The sequence below is a fragment of the Daktulosphaira vitifoliae genome, unplaced genomic scaffold (assembly GCF_025091365.1).
Source record: "Daktulosphaira vitifoliae isolate Bord-2020 unplaced genomic scaffold, ASM2509136v1 Scaffold_4, whole genome shotgun sequence".
Classification (NCBI taxonomy): domain Eukaryota; kingdom Metazoa; phylum Arthropoda; class Insecta; order Hemiptera; family Phylloxeridae; genus Daktulosphaira; species Daktulosphaira vitifoliae.
In genome coordinates this window covers 32913167-32941083 of record NW_026099575.1, presented here as the reverse complement: position 1 = coordinate 32941083, position 27917 = coordinate 32913167, and the positions used below count along the sequence as shown (strand labels likewise).

General features: G+C 24.2%; 2 protein-coding genes and 1 long non-coding RNA gene across 4 annotated transcripts; 1 reads left to right on the top strand and 2 right to left on the bottom strand.

Moving 5' to 3' along the window:
• Window positions 1–27917, bottom strand: LOC126905489 (uncharacterized). Its single transcript, XM_050685222.1, has 2 exons — window positions 27050–27917; window positions 1–309 (listed from the first exon to the last, which is right to left on the bottom strand). The coding sequence occupies exons 1-2, from the start codon at window positions 27749–27751 to the stop codon at window positions 223–225; spliced, it is 789 nt and encodes a 262-aa protein (XP_050541179.1). The 5' UTR covers window positions 27752–27917; the 3' UTR covers window positions 1–222.
• Window positions 4469–14751, top strand: LOC126905493 (uncharacterized). Its single transcript, XR_007704007.1, has 3 exons — window positions 4469–4677; window positions 14114–14267; window positions 14343–14751. It is a non-coding gene; the product is annotated as an uncharacterized LOC126905493 (long non-coding RNA).
• On the bottom strand, window positions 9237–17717 carry LOC126905491 (uncharacterized). Of its 2 annotated transcripts, none has more exons than XM_050685225.1 (5): window positions 17571–17717; window positions 14875–14917; window positions 13529–13685; window positions 10671–10867; window positions 9237–9440 (listed from the first exon to the last, which is right to left on the bottom strand). In XM_050685225.1, exons 2-5 carry the CDS (start codon window positions 14908–14910, stop codon window positions 9387–9389), a joined length of 444 nt encoding a protein of 147 aa, XP_050541182.1. In that variant the 5' UTR covers window positions 14911–14917; window positions 17571–17717; the 3' UTR covers window positions 9237–9386. The 2 variants fall into 2 exon arrangements, with proteins under 2 accessions (XP_050541182.1, XP_050541181.1); XM_050685224.1 differs by lacking the exon at window positions 17571–17717 and adding an exon at window positions 15425–15465.

The following is a 27917-nucleotide window of genomic DNA, read 5'->3' as shown; positions in this document are numbered from 1 at the left end:
TACACATTTAAACAAAGCATATACCTGATAAAATTGACACGTATCAAGATCAAAAAAAAATATATATATATTTGTATTAATTGAAATTTGTAATTTTTTTATAATACAATAAATTATAACAGCTTATATAAATATAATATTAATAAATGAATATATTTTCGCTTATGTATAATGTGAATTTGGCTTGAGATATAAGCAGTGTATTCGGATTTGAGTTTTAAATCATAGTATCAAGTTAACTTCACGTGTGTTTTCATCAAAAACAAATCCTACATCATTAAAAAACTTTAAAAAATCATCATATGCATACTTTAAACAATCCTTGAAATACGTTATTCTACGTTCCTGACTGAAGTTTGAATTTAATACTAATGCAATAAAACAGTTTATTAATAATACATTTTTTCTTTTAATTGTTAAATTTGCTGTTGCATTAAAGTTATTGGTAAAAAAAAAGTTCAAACTTGCCATTAAAGTATTTAAACTCCGGTAGAAAATTTCTTCGTTGAAATTTTCAATAAGTCTTAATTTAAAAATTTCATATTGGACTCCATTATTAATAAGAGGATAACTATCATCAACCTGGTACCAACTTTCTAATAAAGATAATGAATTATATACCATTGAAGTTATATTGTCATAATATTGAATAAGAAGTACCAAATCATCTTTGCAGTTCCATTGTAAATTAAGTCTTAAATGATGTTTTTGGATAATACTCAAAAATTCAAGGAAATTAAACATATAGTCACCATAAATAACACTCAATAATAAATGGAATTGTCGTATTTTTTCATTTCTATTTATTTCATCTACTATTTTATTGTTTAAACCTGGCGCAAACAATTCTCTCAATGTAACTTCTTCGGTTTCATCTTTTATAGCTATATTTGGATATTCTGATACTACAGTTTCCCAAAATGGTCTTCTTAGCAACATCTCCATCTGTTCTTCATATGAAGCTATTATTGGTCCAGTTAAGCACAATGTTGTGAAATATAGTAAGTACATTTTTAAAATGAATTAATCGTAATATAGTTATAAAACATAAATGTATCTATAGTATTTGAAATGGTAATAGCTGATTCTATCGAATTAAATTTAATATGTTAGTTAGTTGCCACATTTTTAGTATACAGATGTTACGAATGTGATACACCAAAAATAAAAAAATAGTTTAAAGAAAAAGATGTACAGTATGATTTATTAAGAATATTATCTCTGCATTTTTTGTTAAATAATGATTTTGCATTAACTGAACACATTAAAATTTGAAAACTTAAACTCTCCATTTTTTCTTTATTAATGATTTATTCATCAAAATATACATTTAAATTACAAAATTAAATTTATTTTATTGAGTCATAGAAAATATAAAGCTTATTAATATTATTGAATATCAATTTTATATTAAATTTAATTTTTATGATAAACATATATTCTTGAATATATATTCTAATATAAAATGCTTATTATAATAAAAATTATTTCTAAGGCTAAGTTTAGGGATAACTTTTAAAAGTTAAATGGGAACCTATAATTACTATTTTACTATAAAATGGGGAATGAATCAAATAATATTTTGAGTAATCAATAACCAGTTTTATGTTATTAATTTTTGAATTAATATAATTTTTAGTTATAGGTGAAAGGGTTATGCTTAGTAAAAGAAAGTTTATCTGTGAGTTATGATAAAAATAAAGCATTGCTTAACATTAACTTGCTTCTCACTTTTTCGAAATCTTCAAATGCTAATATCTCTAAAAGTAATAATACAAAACTGCTTGTCGTCCAGTCAAAATTTTATTTAGACCATTTTCCATTTAATAGTAAAAAAACAATAGGTTACCATTTAACTATTAAAAATTAACCCTTAAAGTCTACACTTGGGATTAATTTTTTCTTTATAATATAGAGTATATTTTAGCTTAATGTCAAAATTTTTTTAATAAGTTTATTTTATAATCGACAAAAAGGCAAAATGATATTATTTATTCAATTATGGATCTCTGTAAGTTATTGTGCACTGTATACATTGTTATAATAAATTCTATTTAAAAAAATTTTACTTAAAATATAATTTTAAATAGATTGTGTATTTATTTAAACATAATAATAAAATTTCGTAAAAACATGATCTATAAGTAAATATTTATTTTATTTAAAATAGTTTTTGGATTCGATGTAAAATTGATAATGTGTTAATGTTATTTAAATGCGTTTTATTTGTTTTTCGTTATTTATAAAAATTCAGCTACTAATGAACATAATAATGTGTCCAAAATTAAAATTTGAAGTCAATTGATTGAAGATAAAAACCTTTAAATTTTTTAAAAAGCTATTCTTAATTTTCTTTATAGCAGCATATTTTTGAAAATAGTCAATTACATATACTTAAAATATATAGTAATTACTCGAATTAAGGATATAAAACAAGAAACATTTTTTAATTTCCTTTTTGCGTTTCTGCACTGAAGAACTCTTTTTTTTTTTGTAAATTTTCAAATAATAAAATATTTTATATAATTATATTTTTCTAAGTCTCATTTAAAGTTTTGTAATGTTTTATTCAGGGAATATTTAAAAAAACAATTTTATACAATTATAATGTAATTTTGTCATTAGGGGTCGTTAAATCTATAGGGATCATCGGTTAAAACCAAGAATCGGCGGAAGCTACCTGACGCGTGTCTAAATATTATCCATATCTCCTTAAATGAGTTTTAATTATCTGAAAAAGACACAGGAAATTGTGTACATTAGTTACCAGCGAGAGATTATATAATTAAGTTAAACCAGGGGCACAGGAACTATTTTTTACATGAAGGGCAAAAATTTAATGACTGAAACTCGGCCCCCTTGATTGTTATTAAGCTAAAAAGCGGGTTACACTATTTTTTGGCGAATTTTAATGAATATATATAAAAAAAATGCTAATTTTATATACATATTATTTTTATTATATTATTAATAAGTATTGGTAATATAATAAAATATAGTTAGGAGATTAATTAAATTTTTTTTTATTTATTACAATAAATAATAAAAAAAAAATTACCTTACTAACTTTAAAAACTGTTTAGTTTAATTTACATTGAATGTCAACATTTTTCTGCATAATAACTTTAACTGAATTAAAAATTAAAATTTAGAAAAATATAAATGAAAAACTACAAAAAAGAACAAATTAAATTTTTGGTGAAAATAAAATTAAAATTTTATTTAAGTAATAAAATTTTTAAAAGATAATATTAGGATACTCATAAAATCTGAAATCGATAAGAAATTATTTTTATCTTTGATGCGAAGCTGTAAGATATTAGTTTTACCATAATGTTTTTTTTTTGTATATGTCAACACTTTTTCTCAGCTTACACCGAACTGATTTTTTCAACAATACGTCTAATTATCACAAATCGTATCTAGTTGAAGAAATTGTCATTAAAAATTGAAACATTTTTCTCATTCTCTGTAAATGGAGGAAATTCCCAAAAAATTATAATTTTTAAAATCGATCAATTTTTTTCTCTTAATCTGCCATACATTTTTGAAAAATGAACGTACAAAAATAATTTTGTTTATATAGAAACATTAAGTATTTTAACTAAGGGGGCAACTGCTCCCTGCCTCTCTAGTTCCGGCGCCAATGAGTTAAACCATTGTTTTATTGACAAAGTAAAGTTATATTTTAAATATTCAGTACCTATAAGTTATGTGTAATGAATAATACGTCTGACTTGAATCCTAGTACAGTTGATAAGTAGGTGTATCCAAGTGAGACGGAGTTGATTGGCTATGATGACAATTGGCGATAGACAAATGCCAATTAAGTGGTTGCATAAATAAAAATAAATTAAGTTATTGACAAAATGAATAAGGTAAAAGTGATCGAAAACTACATCTATATCGGCCACTCTAACACAACTATCCTTTGTTAGTATATCCGAACAACAGACGAATAGAATTTTCACACCAGTATCTCCCTATATGCTAATTAACTTGTATTACGAATTAAGTAAATGAAAATACAACGTGTGTAATACAAGTGGTAAGAATAGTAATATATGTTCTTACAGTGTATCTAGTATACAAATATTATTTATAAATCTAGAATTTAAAATCAGTTTTTTAAGTGTATATAAATCTTAATTTGATTTTTTGAAAAATTGCTAGAATATACAATGTATTAAATACATTCAACACATTTTTCTGTACAAAAAAATATAGATTTTAAGATACATACATATTTTATGTAACACTGAAATATTATGTAGTTGTTCTCCTGAATGTAAGTTTTAATATTTTTTGTTAAAGCTTAAAATCTACAATTTTTTCAAGGTATTTAAAATTAATTGATAATTTATTAATAGATATTTATTATAAATGTTATTGTCATTGAAAATACGCCATTTATTTGTTCAAAATAAAAATATTATAAATAATTAAGTATTTCTCGTTTAATCAGAATCAAAAGGTTCCATTTGTAGAACAACCTTTTTATTCATAACGTCATTTCCAGTAATTTTAATTTACTCAGTTCATAATCAACAGACAATTGATAATCAAGTTTGACTACATTTAGTACAACATTCTGTAAATATATTTAAAATAATAAATATTTCTAATAAGAGGTTATAAAAAAAATCTCTGGATTAAAAATCGTTTTCCTGGAAAAAAGTAAATATTTGTTATGCAACCTTTTTTAATCGTTATATTATAAAAGTATACTATTATTAATTTATGCTTAGAATATAGATAATTTTTTCGTTAAAAAATATATTCAATTATCTAAGAGAAAAATATATATTAGCCCTATTCAATATAATCATATTAAAAAGTGTTATTTTTTCTAACAAATTGTATTTAGAAATTTAGTGCCAAGAAACCTGTTTGAGTTTTTTTTTGAGAACTTACAGAAAACTTCAAATTAAACTCATTTACAGTAAATAAATATTTACTATAAGAATAAAGTATTTCTTTTGTAAAATTTAAAAATATATAATTCGAACACTTGCATTAAACTAAACATTTATTGAGAACAAATACTTAAAAAACAAATAATGATTTTTATAAAATTTAATATTATTAATATAATATCTACTAGACTTTGCCTAGATGGGGCTCCGCCCTAGACCCGGTACTGTCTTTACTGATTCCGGTTAGAGTACCTCGCTATGCCGGCCACGATAAGTGTGTGTGCAGGAAAAGTATTACTCTAGAAGCAGTTTAACAGAAACATAGTAGACATTTAATTAATAAAATGAGTGAAATTCAAAAATAATAAATAGTGAAATGTATAGGAGAGTATAAAGTTTACATTTATGATTAAAATCATCACAATATTTTAATAATATTTCAATTTTAACACTATTTTTGGTACCATCAATATAAATAAAATTGTGTTATTAACTTAAGATAATAGGTTGAAATTAATACATTTGTATAGAATTTTAAATAAAAGACTATATATTTAAATTTGTAATAGAATCTTATACATCAATACCAATTATCATAATATTTAATATTTAATTATAGCTTCAATGCGAAGCTGAGAAGGTATTAATTTTACTATGATGTGTTTTTTTTTTTTTTTAATGTATTTATTTACTTTTTTTTTTGTATCTGTTACCACTTTTTCCCAGCTCTCACCGAATCGATTTCTTTCAACAAAACGTCAAATGATCACAAATTGTATCTAGTCGAAGATATTACCCTCAAAAATTGAAAAAATATCTCTCGTTCCCCGTAAATGGGGGAAATCTCCAAAAAATTTACAAATTTAAAAATCGTTAATTTAAAAAAAAAAATTTTTTTTCAATTCTTTTACTTAAAATTACCATAACATTTTCAAAAATGAACAAATCAATATAATTTTTTTTATAGATGCATAATGTATTTACCTATCATTTGATATATTTTTTTTATAAATTTGACTCATTACCTGCCCACAGAGAGGATTCAAAATGACAACTTTTTCACAAAAAATTAACTTTTGAAATTGTTCCGGAAATACTGACACTTTTATATATATCTTAAATTAAATCTTATGTAATACACTTCAATATTAAAATTATTTGGACTTTATTTTGTCTTCTTGGCGTAAATATCTACCGTATTCAAAAATATGTTATTTTTGTGTTAAACTTCTTGGTTTTGTATTTTATTTTATTACAAGGGAATTACACTGATTTTCATAAATATTACATATAATTGACATAGTATAAAAAGTTTAACATATTTAATTTTTTTTGTTTCTTTGAAGTCGAGAAAAATAACTTTAAAATTTGAACCAGCTAAATTTCCATTTATTTTTATTAAGTGACGAATGCGACGTACGGTTTCTGAGACGGTAACACAGACATAGTACCAAAAGAGGTTTTAAAGTGGGCATTAATGAGAAAAGGAGTCCCGAAAAGGTACATTAATATAATAGAAGATATGTATGATGGCACTTGTACCAGGGTAAAAAGCATAGGAGGAATATCAGAAGGTTTTCGGGTAAGAGTAGGAGTGCATCAAGGTTCTGCTTTAAGCCCTTACTTATTCTCTATAGTGATGGATGAAATTATTAGAGAAATACAAGGACAGGTGCCGTGGTGCATGTTGTTTGCTGACGATATAATGTTAATAGGAGAAAAGAGGGAGGAAATTAATCAAAAGCTAGAGGTGTGGAGATCAGCTCTTGAAGAAAAGGGTTTAAGATTAAGTAGAAGTAAAACAGAGTTTATAGAGTACGAGCTTGACAAAGGAGAACACGAGGTAGGTGAAATGAGGAGGTCAGTGACAATAGGCAAGGATGTGATTGGAGAAGTGGAAAGTTTTAAGTATTTAGGGTCAGTTGTGCAAAAGAGAGGTGGTATTGATGAAGATGTAAGACACAGAATTAAGTGCTGGTTTTTGATGTGGAGAGAAGCGTCTGGCATCTTATGCGATAAAACAATTCCAATGAGGCTGAATGGTAAATTCTACAAGACTGTAGTGAGACCAGCTATGATGTATGATTCAGAGTGTTGGGTGGTTGATAAGAAAGTAGAGCAGAGAGTGAGAGTAGCAGAGATGAGAATGCTTAGATGGATGAGTGGAGTGACTAGAAAAAATAGAATAAGGGACGAGCATATAAGATGGAGTATAGGTGTTATGTCAATTGTGGATAAGATGAGAGGAAATAGACTTAGATGGTTTGGTCATGTTATGAGGAGAGAAGAATCGGAAGCTGTAAGAACAGTTATAGAAATGAATGTTGAAGGTAGAAAAGGTAGAGGAAGACCAAAAAAGAGATGGAGGGATGCTATTGAATGCGATTTGAGAACAGTTGATGTGAGTGTAAATGATGTGGGAGATCGTGTCAAGTGGAAGTTTAGGATATGGGTGGCCGACCCCACGTAGTTGGGATTAAGGCGAGGAAGAAGAAGATAGGGGGCGTGGCAGAAACCTTCATGTGGTGCCCCTGTTAATGCTGTATTCTCACAGTTAACTAATTCTAAAAAATTAGTTTTCTTTTTTAGTTTAGAATTTCTTCTAAAGAAGAAGGAGGAGTTGTTTTCGATAAATTCAAAATTGATATTAATTACATTGATAAGTAAATTTACAATTAGGGAGAGCGTAATAATTATTTTATAATTTTATGTAATTAGTTAACATATGTACAAGTCTAACTAATTCTTCGGCCACAGTAATTAATTCAGTGGACTATTTTTTAATAAATATAAAATAATTACTTAAGTTTTATTAATATATAATAGTGTTGACATTTTAACGCGTTGAATAATAATAACAATTATTATCATAACAATTTATAACTATTAAATGTAAATATTTATGAGCTATCCCTCAGATTGGTGGCAGTAATAATATCGGTTACACTGTCACCGGCATTATAAAACCAAATCAATGATGAATTTTTATCTAACTTCAAAATCTTTAAATAATTGTAAAATGCAACCTGTACCTTCAAAAATTATTATTATAATTATGCAAATAATGCTAAGAGAATATAACTTACAAACAATAATTTAAAATTCTTTGAAAATTCTATGACTGAGTAACAAAAATCGAATAATGTATTGTTAAGTTTATACTTATTAAATGAGCCTTTATGAAATTACTAAAAATAACATAATTCATAAAAATATAATTATATCATTTCATAATATTATTAAATACAGTGAGTCAAGTAAATATTATCTGACAGAATTTTAATATAATTTAGTTAAACATTCAAACATTTTTTTAATGGTGTTACTTTAAGGTCTGTAAAAAAAATGTAATTCGAGAGACAAATTATTTTTTTTAGCCGATGTCTGAATATTTACTTGACTATCTGTATGTTTTTTTATATTTTTCCTTATTTATAACGAAGTTTAATAGTTTAATAATAATGCAATTTTAATTAAAATTGTTTATGTTCAGTGAATGATAATCTACTTATATTTAATGAAAGTTAAAAATGTGGATATAAGACTCAATTTTTAAAAATCTTTATATTTAAATTATTGAAAGGAATAAAAATTATTTTTCATTATACAGAGTGATTTTTTTATCATAACCCACTCAATTACTTACAGAATAATAATAATTTAAACATTTTTTTTTATTATCATTAGTTACACATTATTCTTGAATTATTAACTATGTAATACATTTAAGTTCTTCCCTTATAGTTTGCGCCCTTACCCGGGCGCGAACTTTGTTTTTTAATGGGAACACATATTTTGAATTTAATAAAATGTTTTTTATTTAATAGTAAATGACATTGGAATTTTAGTATAACTTTATCCGTTTATTATATAATATATAATTTCTATATTATAGACATTTAAAGTTTCAAATTTTTGAGTTAATATACATGTATAATACACAAGAGATTACAAATATAGGTAGCTAAATTGGTTTTTTACGACATCGATATTAGCAGGTACACAGCATTGTTATTATCAATAGTAGTAAGGCACATTGTTTTGAGTTTATAAATATACTAACTGACAATACAGATAGTATATCTATTGAAAGTCATAACTGATAATAAACAATCAATGACTGTGACAGCAATAGTACATCATAGTAAAATTAATACCTTCTCAACTTCGTATCAAAACTAAAAAAATTAAAAAAAAAAAAAAACTTATAAATATTAATACCTGCCTAGCTTCGCATCAAAGCTAAAAATGTACTCAATTTTTTTCAATTTTTGGTTTTATAATTTTAAATATTTAAGGTATATATAAAAAAATATGCACTTAATCAACAATTATTTTATTTTTTTAAATAAACTATTATATTATAATAAATTATATTTTAGACAACATTTTGAAATAACGTAATTGAAAATAAGTGATTGATTAAGTTTAACTAATTTTTGCAGTTTTAGACTTGGGATTTTATTTTATTCAATCCTCATCAAACAACATTTTATTCATAACTTCGGCAATTCTAATAGATAACTGCAACAAAATTATAGTAGCATTAAAATAATTATTTTTGTTGAATGATAAGTGTAAAAACAATTTAACATGAGTTATTTTCCGGGTCTTCATGAAAACCAAACTGGGTGAAAACGAATATTTTATTGAATATACTTTAAGTTATTATACCAAAAACTATTTGTACATATTATAATCTATGTACTTATGCTTTTACAACCATTCATTACAATGCAAAAAACCGGTTGCGTTTATCGATTTATAGCATTCGCGCCTTGTATAAATAAATGCTTATATTTTCATGTCCCTTAAACTCAAGACTCGTTACACACAAAAAACTGATTAATAAAAAATAGGGTTGCAATTAAAAAAACAAATTTAATGATAAATTCAGGCATAAAAGATGATAATAGAAATTTAATTTTTCTTATAATTCAAAAATAAATCTTTTTTGTTGCAAAAAAAAAAAATACATATATGATTAGATCTTATATTTTCAAAAATATTTTGTGAGGTGTAATTAAGGAATCACATTGTCTAAAATATTTTTATTTAATATATTTATGAATATATATATATTTTTTTTATTTGTTTCTTCTAAAATAATATATCAAAAGTTCAATAAGCCTTTGTATAGTTATTCATTATAAAATAGTTCTGTATAGAATTTTTAATGATTGATGAAAATAGTTTACGATAAAAGTATTTGAGGAACATCATTTTTTATGATTTTTTTTAGTAATGCTAAGCCTTAGACACTTTTTAATATAAACAAACATTAGTAGTCATTTTGCCGTAGGTAATGTAATAATTTTTACTGAAGTAATAACAAATAAAAATGTGGAATAATCCTATAAATATATTATTTAAATTTGCTGAATACATATATAATTCTATTAAATACTAAAAAAGTTCTTAAATTTGTCAAAACATTTTAAATTTATTAATAAATTTTTGTATAGAATAACATAATATTCTTTAGGGATTTGGTCATACTACTTCACCTACATCAGATTTAATAAACTTGAGTTGGTACTACTTTATAAGTGAAAGAACCAATTTTTTTTTTTGTAAGTTATAGAACATAGGATACTATTAACTTTTGAAAAAAATAATATGTTTTATATTTTTAACGATTTTGTGTGAGATGCAAGATGATTATTTTAAGGTTGGCTTTTCGTTATCTCGATATTTAGCAAATGTTATGCTATAAAAATTTTGTTATGTTATATTTTATTCTTATGTACTTACACGTTTATTTCCTAACCGGAGCACATTTTTATAGAATAGTCTTAAACAATCTCTTACTTTGGTGTGATAATCTTTTTTGTTTTCATTCGTACATACCAAGTTTGTTACATTCGTATAGAATTTTTCTATCGTACCTTGCCTCAAAAATATTATAAATTCTTCATTGACATGCTTAGGAATGTCAATTTCACATTTATCTAAACATTTTATTGTTTTCGAAAAATTCAAAATTGATATTAATTACATTGATAAGTAAACTTACAATTAGAGAGAACATAATAATTATTTTATAATTTTATGTAATCAGTTAACATATGTACAAGTCTTACTAATTCTTCGGCCACAGTAATTAATTCAGTGGACTATTTTTTAATAAATATATAATCATTACTTAAGTTTTATTAATATATAAGAGTGTTGACATTTTAACGCGTTGAATAATAATAATAATTATTATCATAACAATTTATAACTATTAAATATAAATAGTAGCAAGTTTTAATTTAACCATAAGTGAAGAAAAATGATATTTTATGGAGCATTATATTAAACGCCCCATAAATAGGAGTAATAGGATATGGTATATCATATCCCTTTACTCATTTTACCCCATAAAATTCCTATAGTAATTTTATGAGGTCTGGTCATAGACAAATATATAAGGTCTGACGCTGGTTAACCCGCACAAGTCTTTATGATGTTACATTTATTTCTTGCAGCATGCCCTTTAATTTTAATTTTTATACTTCAATTTTACATATACTAATTCATACTAATTGAGATCTAATATATTATAACTTATATATGAAATCATATAGTTGCATTGCTGAGAAGTAGCTATTGATACTTCTTTGATATATCAATTTGTGTTTTGGAAATCCTATTGATGTCTAAATGGGATTTCTCATTTTAGTCACTAAGACTCGGATTTTTATGTAATAAATATTGGAAAATATGCTAAAAAAATTAATTTTTAATTTTAATTTTATAACTTATAGCAAAATACAAATAAGGTGTATTTAATATTACTAAAAAAGCAATTTTAATATATAAAAGTTATTGAAAATGTTCTGGAGCGTCTACAACTTTTAACCTTTATCAAATTAAATACTTTATAGCGCACTAGATGATTAAAAAAAAACAAATCAATCAATGTTGTACCATGTGAAATTGACCGATCAAGGGAAAAAGACAAATTTTTTCCCAATTATTTTCTATTACTTGGAGTTTTTTTTTTATAAATCAACAGTTTAAAATGGAAATTAATTTATCTGAAGCCTACTATGATATAGATATAACCCACTGTCAGATCTATACTTGTTCCAACTATGCCATGTATTTTATGTTTTCAATGATTTTCGAGAAATAGTCTGTAATATGAAGTTCTTATCATATTTGTAACAGATGTTTCAAGATCTAATTGACAACTTTTATTATTTTTTATCTAATTATCATTACTCTGTCATTTTTTTTTTTTGATAGCAAAAAAAAATAATTAAATAGTAAAATAAAAAGTAATCTTTATTAACTATTAGTGTAATACAAATCATAAATATGCTTAGACCAGTACAGGTAGTACTCACTCACGCTACATACTTATTCTATAATTGAATATATTAAAATGATTTAATCTCAATAAGTAAATTTTCTAAATTACTATGGTTCTACTGATTTTATTTTTATAAGAAAACCAATTAATAATTGCTACTATAGTAATAATAATGAATGAATTTTTTTCTTATTATACAGAATGATTTTTTAAGCATACTACTCTCCATATTTTCGTTAAATAATGTGTTTTTTATTAAAATGTATAGATTTATTTTTCAAAACCTTTCTAAAATGTTATATATTTTAGTTGTTGTAGGCGCGAGAGGTGCGCAACGTAAAAGAACTTTTGTCTGTACGTTATGGTAAAAATAAAGCGTCACTACCCCACTTCTCATCTTTTCTAAATCTTCAAATGAATGTCACAAAAAGTAATAATTCAATACTAGTAATCGAATTCTCAACATTTTATTTAAACCATTCTCAATTTAATATTAAAAAAAATAATAAAATAGATAAAAAGTTACCTCTAAAATCCACTGTTAGGAATAATTTTTTCTTACAATAAATTTTACAAATTACAATGGTTTATAAAAATTAATTAAATTTTAATACATACATTTTGATAAAAAAAATCATTATTTAACGAAAAATTGGTAGTTGTGTGCTAAATTAGTAAATGTATAATAAATCACTGAATAGATAAATAAAAAAATTGAATAATAACGTGGTCTAAGAATGCACAAATAACGTTGACTATATGATAGGATAAAAAGTTATTAGAATTGTTTGTTAAATCTGAGACACTGTTTATAAATACAAAGAGGCTGTTGTCTCCTTTGCCACCTAAATACACTACTCGCAAGAATATTCAATTTTATGTGTCATAATGTATGACTCGCACTGGCGTACAAAATTGTGGGGGGGGGGTTAAAACCCCTCCAAAAATTTATAAGCTAAGCGACAATTTTGGACCATAAACAATAAATAATAACAATAAAAAAGATCATATTATACTATAAATATTTCCACAATAAAGTAAAATAGGAATTTTTGTAAACGAACAATATGGGCAGTGTCTCTTCTAATTTTCTTTAAATTTCAAAATCCCTCCCTGAATTTAATTTCTGTATACGCTACTGATGACTTGCATACATTGTATTCAATACGTTTTTAATAGTTTTTATTTTCACTTAAGTGTTAATTGGTTATAGTTAAAATTTGGAGTTTTTTTTTTTAAATGAATTTTTTTATATTTTAAAAACAAACATAATTTATTTAATATTATTGAGGAAATTAAATTATCTTACTTTTATCATTCATAGTATTTTCAATATTTTTAATTTTTGAAATGCATATGCATTGTTCATTTATTCTATTTTTATAGTCAACACCTAAAGTTTGTATAATTTCATCATCTCCCACATCGTACTCATTATTCAACGAGTTCATGAGATATATGAAACTCTAAATTTAAATAAATGTCATTAGTAAACCTAAAATCAATACATTTTTAGGCTATAGCCTGTGTCTACATGGTCTTCATTATTTAATAAACCAACAGATTTTTCAATGAAATAAAAATAATATTAATATTTTTTTTTGTTTTTAAAAAAAAAAAAAACGGTTTTTCTTAATTTATCAATCATGAAGTATTTATATTACACTTTTTGATTGATTAACCGAAAAAACACATGTATCTATTAAAATAAAATAAAACTATCAACATTATATTTATGTCACCGCTGTATTATTAAATTCTGAATACTCTAGATAGACACACACAAAAAAAAAATCATTTGTTTCGTAATCAATCGACGTATTTTTCTTTAATATTGAATAAATCAGTAAAATATTTGACATATTAATATTTAACTATTTATTTTTATTGACAGACATGAGGGACTTTGAATGTCATATCATTTTCATTACAAAAAAAGTTACGTGATGAAGATACAATTTGTTTGTGATTACTAACCACAAATATTCTCAGTGGAACAATTTTGTTTTACGATGCATCAAAAGATTACAAATTTTATCGAGCTAAAGGTATAATTGGGGGAAATATCTAAAGAGTTATAGTTTTTATAATAGTCAAATTTTAATATATATTTTACTTTTTAGGCTTTAAGTTGCTTAAACTTTTTGAAAAATGTATGAATAAAAAAAACAATTTTTTTTGGAAATACTTAAGATACGTCCTTTTTATTTGGCATATTTATAAAATTCGATACTTTACCTACCTACAAAAAGTGGTTAAAAATAGAAACTTTTGCATAGAAGATTAACTTTTGAAAATGATACAGAAATTCTGATTCTTTTAAATATACAGAGTGATCAAATGTTTATTATAGACATTTTAGAAAAATTAGTTCAGTAGGTGTTGAGAATAAGTGGAAACAGACATAGACAAAAGAAAACATCATGGTAAAATTAATACCTCACAGCTTTTCATTGAAGCTAAAATCGAGCAAGGACTGCCTAAATTATATATTTAATATTTAATAGGAAATGTAATAAATATTTTTATCATAGTTCAGAAAAGTTCAAAAGAGAACTATTAATTTTTAATTTTTTTATACTGAAAAAGTAAAATTATTGATTAATAAACTGTTGTTTAAATTAAATAGATTCTAAATGATTGCTTAATACTTACAAGCACATGCAAAAATTGAAAAATCACGTGATTCATTTTAGTTCTAGAATTATTTATAGAAAATAAATATTAATAATATGTTTCATTCTAGAGAATTTTTTTTTTTATTTGTCATTTTAAATTATTAATACATTATAAGGCAAATTAAATAGGAAAACTATTAATCTACATAAATATAATAGTTTTAAATTTAAAAGTGATTGAACAATAATATTGATATTTGTATTGTTTATGAAATACAGTGATTAGATCGTTACTTATAAAGTGATGCGCTACAGCTATCACTGTAAAAAAGTTCATTACATTAATCACTATCTTTTAAAAAATATAAGCTATTATTTTTGCTCCTTTTAAAATATTGCAATAATTTTTGGGTTTAAATTATGAATAAAATTTTCTCCGAGAAAAATTAATTACGGGAAAACAGGATAAGTTGACAAAACTTTAAATAATAAAATAATTTGTTGATGCAACAAAATAGAAAATGGATAATACAATAAATACTGTTATGTTAGTGGTATTAATTAATTACGTAATAGTTCATACTAACATGATTTTTTTATTTTTATTAACCATTGTATAATATCGGTTTTATTGCTAACATATTGGTGTTAAAAGAATTAATCATTGCTCAATTACTCTGTAAAATATTGTTATGGAAAACTATTATATACCTAAGTATATTCTTAAAGGCAATAAATAAGGTGATTATTTTAATATTATCCTCACAATTTATGTTAAAATAACAATTTAAAAAAAATGTTTTTTGGTATTTGTTAGTTACATATTTATTTCCATTTTTTTTTGTTCATACCTTATGTTATATATCAACTTTATTTTTTAAAGACAATCCATGTATAACTAACTTATAAATAACATATAACTAGCTTATAAAATATAAAATGATATAATTAAGAAAATGACAAGCTAAAAACATAAAAATATATTTCTTTTTAGGAATGATAAAATTAGGCGGTGAAAGAATTACCTATTAGAACTATAATAATTTGTGCCCATAACATTATTTTACTCATCTACCAATCCTAAAGTTTCCCGATCTTAAAACTTCTAGTAAAAATATGAAATCCCGTTGATCTGTTTTGTGATAATGTAATCATTAGTTTAGAGCTTTGCTTTATATAAAAAAAACTGATCAGTTGTAATTTTTTTTTTATGTATATTTAGATAAAAATTAAGATAAGATTTTTCAATGGTATCAAGCGTGAAAAGTATACATTATTTACTGTACATGTTTACAGTATACGCGGTTTTTTTTCGTAAAAAATAGCAACGTTTGAACAAGCTTTTTACAGAAGCGATTATCTCAAATCTGTATTACAAAATGTTAGAAACATTTTCGTATGTGTTCGATGGTCAAGTAAAAAAGTAATAATAATTATTAATTTGTGTGATTCTAACGTTGATATCATATTACTATAGGATATTACTTTTTAGGAGATTTAATCATAGATATACTTATTCGTTATTATCCACGTATAGATTAATGAAACATGAACCTATTTAATTAAAAACTCAACTTGTTTTAGATAACGTTTTTATAATTTTTTTGATAAACTCATTTTTACTACTTCTTGTGTTTTCACGTCAATTACAGATGATCATTGAAATGTTACTATTTTTCATGGAAAAGAAATCGCGTACTGCTGCCAGTAAATAACGTAATATTTTTACGTTTGATACCATTAAAAAATCATCAAAAAATCAAAATGTAGAAACATAACTATTGAATTAAAATAAGAGTTTTAAGTATCAAAATTTTTCTTTAAAACATATCTATAAAATGGCTATTTTCATATCTTAAAAAAAAATTATTTTTTGTAATTCCGAAAAATAACATAAAACACATTTTAAATAAAGACCTATAGTGTATAAATTGATAAAAAAAAAAAAAAAAAGAGTATAAAATGTTATGTAGAATTAAAATTATATGAGTTGTCAATAGATTTGTTCAACTTTGAATATGTTTACAGTTTTCTTTAACTATTGTTTAGAATTTTTTTAACTTTGCGACGAATTCGAGACGTCAGCATAAAACTGAAAACATATATGTAAATATATAATTAATTAATTCTAAACAATGTATATTAACATTTCAAAAATGAATATTATTCAAAATATAATATTAATATAACTTTTTAATTAAAGACATGACTTGAAGATGCATTAGAGGTTTACTAACAGATGAGTATAAACTGATGTGAAACCTATTATAGGTGATTTATTTATCAAGTATTTCTTCAAACTTGATCAATATTTTCAAATAATATTATATTGATTTTTTATTGTTAGTTAATGTTGTGATTAAATGATGTGGTTTCTAAAAAAAATTGACCAACCATTATTGATAACCATCTTTTAATTTTTTTTACTAATTTAAATAATTATATATGAATAGTAGCGAGTAGCAATGTATTTTTACTACACATTTTTAATTGACGATATTAAAAACAATATTTTTGACATAAGTTTTTCATTGCCATAGAAATACAAAAAAAAAAAAAAAAATAGCGCACTACATTAGCGTTATATATATATTTGCGCTCCTTTTTTTTAACAATTATGAAATATAAATTTATACAATTTAATTAGATAATGAAACCAAAATCATATGCGTTAAACTAATTATATTTTATTATAATATATACTGAAAAGAATAATTTAACAATAATTCTTACCGATTCCAATATTGAAGAAGTAATAAAATTTATCTTCCTAGAATTAATTAAAAATTTTGTACAAATCACTGTATACTCAGTAAGAGTGCAATAAATAAAGTTAAATCTTTTATGTAAATTTTCTGTTTTTGTATAATACAGCATGACATATTATTTATTACTCTTTTTTTATTGTCATTCTTTATTATAAGTCTGTATGTGAAACGTATTAAAAAAATACAATTTATGAACAAAAAAATATATAGCAATTACATTAATTAAATATTTGACTCAATTAAACTAATAGTTTAACATCATGTTTTGTACAAAATAGACATCGAATAGGTTTTAAATAAAGTCGGATAATTATAAAATTCTATACAAATATTGTATTATAATTTAATTAACTAACAAATAACTTCACTAACATACATGAATGCTTCTACTATATTCATGTAAAGATTAATTTTCTTACTTTTTTATAATTATTATTACTATGTTATTTTTTCAAAACAAAAAAATTTTTACTGGTCGCTCAAAGCGTTTTTCGTTTTCATACCAAAAATGCTCCCTACTATTTATTAAAATATGATTAAAATTCTAAATTTTGGTCAATTATAATCATCAGTATATGTACAACGTTGTATTTTTAATTTCGAAGACCAATATTGATTACGTAATTTACCTAAACGTCTAAGTATACGGTACTTTTCGGATTGATCTGAAAGGGGTCAAATATATTTTTGAGCTTTGAAAAATTGATAGTTAAGTTGATTGTTGTGTTTATTATATGGTGTAAAATTTTTTTTACTAATAATGAAAATTAAAATCTTATTTTAACGTTTTTTTTTTCTAAGTTTGGATATTATCCTAATGATATCTATCAATAAATATATCATTGTTAGGAGGTATTAAGTCATAAAAATATCCATAGATGCTATTTATCGATTGAATAATCATAAATTAATAATCTACAATATAGATATCAAACATTAAGTCACCTTTTTTGTGATGATAAAATTGTTTCAGTGTTTGATGTATTGTTCACAAGTAGTTACATATGTTTTTAAAAGTTTTTGTGTACCTGTAGATCAGCATTTTCATACATTTTAATCAAATTTATCTCTTATATTTCATCTAGAATTTACAATTATACAAATTTTTTAGTCTACGGGAAATTAGCAGTAAGTAAGTTTTATAATTTTATTTTATTATTTCATAAAAACACATAGTGCAATAATTTATAAGCTGAAAGTGTTTATTAGTAAATTTAACCTACTTAATTAATTAATAACGGCTAAAGTTTAAATAACTTCATTTTAGTAATTATGGACAGGCCTATCAAAAAATTATCAGCTTCTTGTAACCTCAATTAAGTTGGAAATCGACATCCGTCAAAACGTGAAGTTCTTGCCCATTTTCTATATTTTCATAATGTAAACAAAAAGACATTATCGTTACTGCTTCAATGTTAATACTTTTAATAGCGACTTCAACAAATTCAGATAAAGAAATAAAAGGCGTGTCAATTAGCAAAGATTCAATAAGAAGAGCTCGCATTTGTGATAGGAAAATTATGTCAGAAGTAATATTGAATTAATTTAAACCTTATGGTACATTATTGGTTCATTGGGATGGGAAAATGTTACCATCTGATAAAAAAAATTTTATCGAAAGATTAGTTGTAATAGTGTCTGGTGACGGAAATACAAAGCTTCTTGGTGTACCGCAGTTATTTAAGTCAACCGGACAATTATAAGCAGATGCTGTCATAAAATTATTATTATAATGGAATTTAATTGATCGCACCACTTTGATGTGTTTTGACGCTACGATTTCTAATACAGGAAGGTTAAACGGTGCATGCACTTTGATATGTGATGATTACAAAGAGTTATTGGAGTATGTTTATTGTGTGTTGAAAAGAAACATTCGGGGAAAACTCATTTTAAATTTCCTAGACCTTTTCATCGAGCTTGATGGATGACTAAAATAATATATTGCTTAAGAATTTATATGTTACGAGACCAATTTAACCAATTGACACCTTACGTACTTAAAGGTATACAACAATTTTATTTATTTATTTTCAATATATATATATATATATATACATTTTTGGTATACTTGTTGTTGTTCAGCTATTGCTCCTCGAAATGATCTAAATTTATTAACTCAACTTAAAGATTACAGTAAAATCAATAAGATCATAAGTGACGTAGGTGTAAAAGCTTTTTCTGGTCATTTATGGTACCTTAGTGAGACACTTGTTGGACTAGCTTATTTTGACAACAATTTAACAAATAGAGGAAAAAAAAGGTAAAATCCTTAAATAATAAAGCTGAAGCTAATTATAAAAATCGAATTTCAACGAACTCAATTCAAGAAAACATTGGTAATCATTAATTTGTAACAGAAAATACAAAAAAAATTTTTTCAGCGCTTAACATTGACTATAATTTTATAAATTGTGACCTAGAAACTTGGCTAGAAAATGAAAGTTACATTCATGGCTATAATAAAGTCAAATCGTTGATCGTTGTGAATGATCCAGCAGAGAGAGGAGTAGCTTTGATGACAAATTTTAATAACTCCTTAACAACAGGCGAGGAACAAAGGCAACAAATTCTTCAATTTGTTGAAAAACACAGAAGTGACTATCCTGATGGAAAAGAATCATCTTTAATTGACAATAAAAATGAATAAATACGATTATTTATTTCCGTTTGTTACTTTAGTGTTCTAAACATTTTTAATGAAAATTGTGGAAAAATTAACCTATAAACACTATTAAGGACAAAAATTATATTTTTAGTGTTAAGTAAAGTATATGACTTAATAAAACATAATAATAAGGTATTAATTTTCATTATTAGTAAAAAAAATTTTACACCATATAATAAACACAACAATCAACTTAACTATCAATTTTTCAAAGCTCAAAAATATATTTGACCCCTTTCAGATCAATCCGAAAAGTACCGTATACTTAGACGTTTAGGTAAATTACGTAATCAATATTGGTCTTCGAAATTAAAAATACAACGTTGTACATATACTGATGATTATAATTGACCAAAATTTAGAATTTTAATCATATTTTAATAAATAGGGAGTATTTTTTGTATGAAAAAAAAAAACGCTTTGAGCGACCAGTAAAAATTTTTTTATCGATCTCAAATTTTCAAAACATGATTATTATATACTTAATAAATTTAGGGGGTGTCTGATAAAAATTTTCAAGGTCGATTTTTTTTGCCCCACCCTAATGGTTATAAATACAACAAAAAGTAAAGCCAGTTAACAATATGAATTTTATATAGTGTTGCTACTGTTGATTTTATGTTTATAATGTTTATAAAGTTATATGATTGTTTTGAAAAAATAACATAGTAATAATAATTATAAAAAAGTAAGAAAATTAATCTTTACATGAATATAGTAGAAGCATTCATGTATGTTAGTGAAGTTATTTGTTAGTTAATTAAATTATAATACAATATACGTTACTCCTCTCATCGAGTTATACAAATATTCATGACTCCTGAACCATTTGTTCATAAGTTGTTAACGATTAGTAATTTTTTTAGTCAGATCCATTCCATATTTTATAAGCTACATAAATATGTATATTTCCTTTAAAAAAATTAAATTAAAAGGAACAAGGAATAGATCTAAATGATATTTAACAAACATATAAATTGAGGAATAAAAAATATATATCTAATAAAAAAAAACAGGAACATAGTATGGACGTGGCATAGTTAGGACAAATATAGACGATATCTGACAGTAATTAAAATCACAATCATAAGAAACACTAACGCGGTCGCATTGCACTTACAGCTTTACCGCTGAATGGCGACTGCGAAACAGCTACCTCTCCTCGCTGAAAGGTCGCGCGACGCCGAGTGACCGCGGGTGATGCGAACACGTTCGGCGATGCACACTATGAATTATCTTTCAACTTCCTTACGGACCACCTAGTGTTACTTTTACAGCTTTTGTTTATATATTAATAATAATAATATATCGTACTTGAATATCTATTTGACCGCGGTGTTGTTTATTTATTATAAAATAAACCTAAACTCCAACAACGCTTCGATGTAAATCTGTAGATAGTGTTTAATTCTAAGAAATTGTTGGATTATTCCAGAAGCCTATTTTTTGTTTTACTTTGACTTTTGATCTTCTATTACATCAAATAAGCTTTATTTTAACATGTATTTAAAAGACGCAGTATTTCGGGAACATTTTCAAAAGTTAAGTTGAAAAAGTTTTACTTTTTATACAAATTTTCAAGTTTTTAAAAATTCAAAAAAGCCTTTCTTAAATTTGAAGATGCAAAATAAGTATAAATTTATATTTAATGTAAGTTAGATTCATGTAAATTTTATATTTATTGGCGGACTCATTACTTTGGCTAATCTTTGTAAAATATTTTATAATAAACAAATAAAATTTAATTTGAACACAAAAATAGCATGTATTTTAACTAGGGCAGCCATATGCATAAAGAAGATAAGTCGTCGTGACAATTTTTTTTTTTGTATTTATAGTACGTAACATAAGATTTAATTTGACAGATGTTTAAAGGACGCAGTACTTCTGGAAAATTTTCAAAAGTTAAGTTGAAAAAGTTACTATTTTGAATCCTTGTTGTGTGATGGTAAAGGGTCAGATTTTCAAAAATATCATATTAAATAAAAGGGAATAAGGTTTCAATATAAAAAATAATTATTTGATTTATTCTCTTTTCAGTAAGTTATGGCAATTTTTAGAAAAAAAGTCGAAATTTACTGATTTTAAAAATTAATGTTCAAAATTTTTATTATTTATAATATATATATATAAATATATAAATCAATTATTCTGTATAAAAAATTCTTATTTTGTTCATTTCCGCTTCGTCGGCCAATAGTGCCTCCACTCTCCTTATCTTCCTCCCAGCACTCCTTAAACATGGGATTTTTATTGAAAAAGTTTTGATAATACCGTTTTAGTTTGTTATTAATTTATTTAAACGTCATTTATTGCTGTGTGGCTAGCCAGAATTCACCCACAATTTTAATAATAAAAGTATAGATTTAGTATAGTATAATATAAAAGTTACAACATTTTTCATGAAATAAGACTTTAATAAATTTGTTTTAAATTCATTTTACACATAATTTGAACTTTTTGGTACATATTAAAATGTTAAAAATAATACTTTTAAATGCTTATTATAGCTCTTAAAATAACACATTTTATTGCTGTAAATTATGAGTTCTAATTATAAACAAAATTATAGACGTAATTTTGCCTATTATTTGTTGTAATTGTAAAGAAAAAAATATGATATATTACTAAATTGTTATGCTCAATAATATTTAAGGTTGTATTATTATTTTTATATTAAATATTGTCACATAATTATGTATATTATATTATTAAATTATTTCATAACGATGGAAAATATATTATTAATTCCCAATTGTTGTTTAAGGAGTTTCTTTTTGCGCATAGGTACATTACTATTTTAATATTATACAAAATGTTCAAAAAACAAGGAAATAGGTCAATTGTTTTAAACAATGTAAATAATAGAAACCCGTTTTCTTACTTACTGAACACTCTATGTATTAATATAATGTTACAAAACTTTATCTAACGATCACAATTTTATTTAGACCAGTACCCGTTTAATTATAAAAAATTAACAATAGATTCTTATTAAACTTTCAAAAGTAACTTCTAAAATCTGCCCTTAGAAATAATTTGTGTCTTATAACTAATTTGATATTTTATTAGTTTATAAAAATAAATAAAATATTAATGTGTATATTTTTATGATAAAATCGACGAAAAAATGGATAGTATTCTTGATAAACCATATTGTATATTGAAATTCTAGATAGGATTTTTAAAAATATTTTTCTCTTAATTTATACACTTCATAGTATATGTCTACCAATTTCCACCAAAATTGAATGAAAATATTTGTTCTGCTATATAAATGCATAATATATATATAATATATTCATTTTTTAAAGGAGTTCCCAAACAATTTAATACTTCTGCTACAAGTTTAATCTGTTGTTTAGAATATAAAACATGAATGTGCACTTATTTATAAAAAATAGACTGTAGTTTTCACCTCAACTATTTTTGTATTTTTGTAGCAAACACTGCGGTATATTTACTATAATGCGTTTCTTTTTTAAAAACATACTTTTAATAAACAAAGTTAACTTTATTATGATGGGTTTTTTTTTATCGTTTATTTTTATTTGTGTTTGTTACCATTTATTCTCAGGTCTCGTTAGACCGAGTTTTTGATGAACAATACGTCAAAAGATCATAATTCATATCTAGTTGAAAATATTGAATACCCTCAAAAATTGAAAGAAATAACTTCGTTTACAGTAAAATGGGGTATATGCCCCCAAAATCAAAATTTTTAAAACACAGTAGTTTTAAAAACTATGACAGTTTTAAGTTATGACAACTCTTAGAAAAATGGATGAAAAAAAATTTTTTTTAGGTACCTGAAATATTTCTGTATCATTTGGTATAATTTTTTGAAAACCTGATTAGGGGTATTCAAAATGGCAACTTTTGCACATAAAGTTAACTTTTGTAAGATTTCCAAAAACACTGACACCTGTATATGTATCTTAAATAAAAGCTTATGCAATATACTTTAATTAGAAAAAAATGGCTATCGTATTCAAAAATATGCTATTTTTGTGTTAAAGTTCTTTATTTTATATTTTTAACTTCATAATGCTATAACTTTTTTAAGAATTTTTAGATCAATACAATTATATTTTCATAAATACTTTATTTATACCCTCTTAACACATTCTTCTAAAATTATCAAAAAGATAATGCATAAAAGAATAGAGTCGATGATAAACGAAAATTTAGCTGAATTGGTTTCATGAAAAATAGTAACGATAATATGCTTATGGATAATCATAGAGAAAATGATTAGAATCAATAAACCACTGTTTGTTTTTTTTTTTAAGTGAAGAAGGCATAACTAACATGCTCATAAATATGAACGGCACGCTTAAAGAACTCTACATTTAAATAAATCAAAGGAAACTAAGATCCTTATACTTAACAAACAGCAGAATAATGCAAACATAGCTTTAGATGAAATATTGCTGGAAACAGTTCAGAACATTACATAACTGGGGAACAATATAACAAGCCATACAGATACAGTATGTGGAATAGCGTAGGCCGAATAGGCCTACTATAAAAAAAAAATCTTTTGAAGTTAAAATAATGTTTAAAATTTGAATTGTGTTAAATTCCTATAAGAAATCATGTAAAAAAAAAAACATTTACACTTTGTATAGTCACGTTATCTACCACATCTTTTAATTTATTATTACAAATTATTTTATAGTAACTCAAAAAAATGAATGTTATGTAAATAGTAGTTATTCTATGATTAAAATAATGTATACAATTAGTTGTTTGTTGGTCTTGTATGAGCATGAGAATAATTGAGTTACTATATATTTATTTAATAAAATGATATAATATAATCTTATCTTTGATTGTCCTATCTTAATTAACAGTAGAAATAAACTATTTAGCCTCTTAGCTTCCCACAATATTAATCCCTCTTACGTAGCTAATACTCTTAATTCCCTTTTTTCCATTATAATTATTTCCATCATATCTTTCTTGAGGAGTTCCGGCTTTGTCATTTAATCTCTAATTATTTTATTATTATTATTTTGTAGTTATTTTTTATCATTTTTTTTCTCTCTTCCTTTCTTTCAATTAAAAATTTTAATTTAATAATTTTTCAGTTTGACATTAAAGGCTTTGATAACAATAATTTTAAATAATGTTTAATTTTTTCTAATTTTGAGTATACTAACAATTATTGACGCATTTTTTGTACCGTTATAACATAGTATTATGAATGTTATACTTTTTACTTTTGCTTATAATTGTTGAGCTAATTATTATTTTAATAAAGGTTATTAAAAAAAAAAATTTCTCTCGGGATATGAGTACCAGGGTTTCATGAGAAGATGTAAATTATAGAAAAGCAAAGTGATGTTTGAAAATTGATTAATATAATAATAATTTTAAATAGAAATTATTGTGATTAATTATTACACATAAGTTACCAACAACGCCACTCGTACCAGTAGTTGGGTTAATATTCTTAATATTCATAATCTTAGCTTGTGCTGACATTGGTTCGTGTCAATAAATACCTCAAGTAGTATAGGAACCACAAGTGGATTCTCTATCTTCGCAAGAGATTGAATTGACTACACAAGTAACCCACTCAAAGATTGAACTAGGTTGGCTAACTTCGTACAAACGTTGATTTTCTTTATTTATTTAAACAATATCTTATTGTTTAATTTTTCTGGTTCCCTACTTAATTTATGTACTCGTTATACTTAACTTTAAACCTTATAAATCTTCTGTGAAATATGAATTTACCTTAATGATATCAGGAGTAAGGTTGAAAAATAAATATACTTCAATTTTCTGTGTGAAATCGTAAATTTGTCGAGCTACTTTTTACACTTGTTGAAAGTTTATAAAATGAAGGAACAGTGAGAGTGATTGACAGTATTTATGCCCTATTATATTAAATTTAATTTATCTATATGTGCAAGAAGTGTCACGACTTTTTACTATTATCTGTTTATTACTCAATCGTGTTATTTACCACATATTATTTTACTTAAAATACATGATTTTTCATGACTAAAAAATTTCTTAAAGTTATTACAGTGGAATTGTATTAATGCATTTTTAGACATATTTCTCGGAATAGTTTAAAGGATTGACATGATATTATATATTTAATTTGATGACTAATAGTAAATAATTTATATACTACTGAATAATGAGTGGTTTATGTATTATAACAATTTATAGTTATATTTTATATTTATTTTATAATATACGGATAAAATCACTGTAATTCCTAAATATCGTTTGCATTTTTTATATTAGTGACGATGAAAATTTATAGTGAATCTACTGTATACTTTAAAATACATTGCATAAATTCAAATTGTGGTCAATTGAATAAGAGCCAATCACAGTCACTAAAATATCGAAAAACATTAATAAAATTGACCTCTGAAAGTTTCATATGAAGTTCTAAGGTTTTTTATATGTAAATTGTCTTTTTCGATCGTTGTTATGCGATAGTGGAAAATGTTAACTGGCTTAATTAAAAATAATTTAAAAAGCATATACCTAATAAAAATGACTTATATCAATATCCAAAAAAAAAAGAAAAATGATTATGTTAATTAAAATTTGTAATTTTTTTTAAATACAATATATTATAATATTTTATATACATATTATATCAATAAATCAATATATTTTCGTTTATGTATTAGGTGTATTCAGCTTTGAGATTTAAATCATTGTATCAAGTTAACTTCATGTGTTTCATCATTAAAAACAAATCCAATATCAGTAAAAAACTTTAAAAAATCATCATATGCAACCTTTAAAAAATCCTTGAAATACGTTATTCTACGTTCCTGGCTGAAATTTGAATTTAATACTAATGCAATGAAACGGTTTATTGATAATAAATCATTTACTTTAACTGTTAAATTAGCTGTTGCATTAAAGTTATTGGAGAAAAAAAAATTCAAATCTATCATTAAAGTATCCAAACTCCGGTAGAATATTTCTTCGTTCAAATTTTCAGTAAGTTTTAATTTAAAAATTACATATTGGACTACATCATTAATAAGAGGATAACTATCATCAACCTGGTACCAACTTTCTAATAAAAACAATGAATTATATGCCATTGAAGTTATATTGTCATAGTATTGAATAAGAAGTACCAAATCATCTTTGCAGTTCCATTGTAAATTAAGTCTTAAATGATGTTTTTGGATAATACTCAGAAATTCAAGGAAATTATACATAAAGTCACCATAAATAACACTCAATAATAAATGGAATTGTCGTATTTTTTCATTTCTATTTATTTCATCTACTATTTTATTGTTTAAACCTGGCGCAAACAATTCTCTCAATGTAACTTCTTCGGTTTCATCTTTTATAGCTATATTTGGATATTCTGATACTACAGTTTCCCAAAATGGTCTTCTTAGCAACATCTCCATCTGTTCTTCATATGAAGCTATTATTGGTCCAGTTAAGCACAATGTTGTGAAATATAGTAAGTACATTTTCAAAATGAATTAATCGTAATATAATTATAAAACAAAAACACATCTATAGTATTTGAAATGGTAATAGCTGATTCTATCGAATTTAGTTTAATATGTTGGTTGCTACATTTTTAGTATACAGATGTTATGAACACGATACAACAAAAAAAAATTTTTTTTTTAA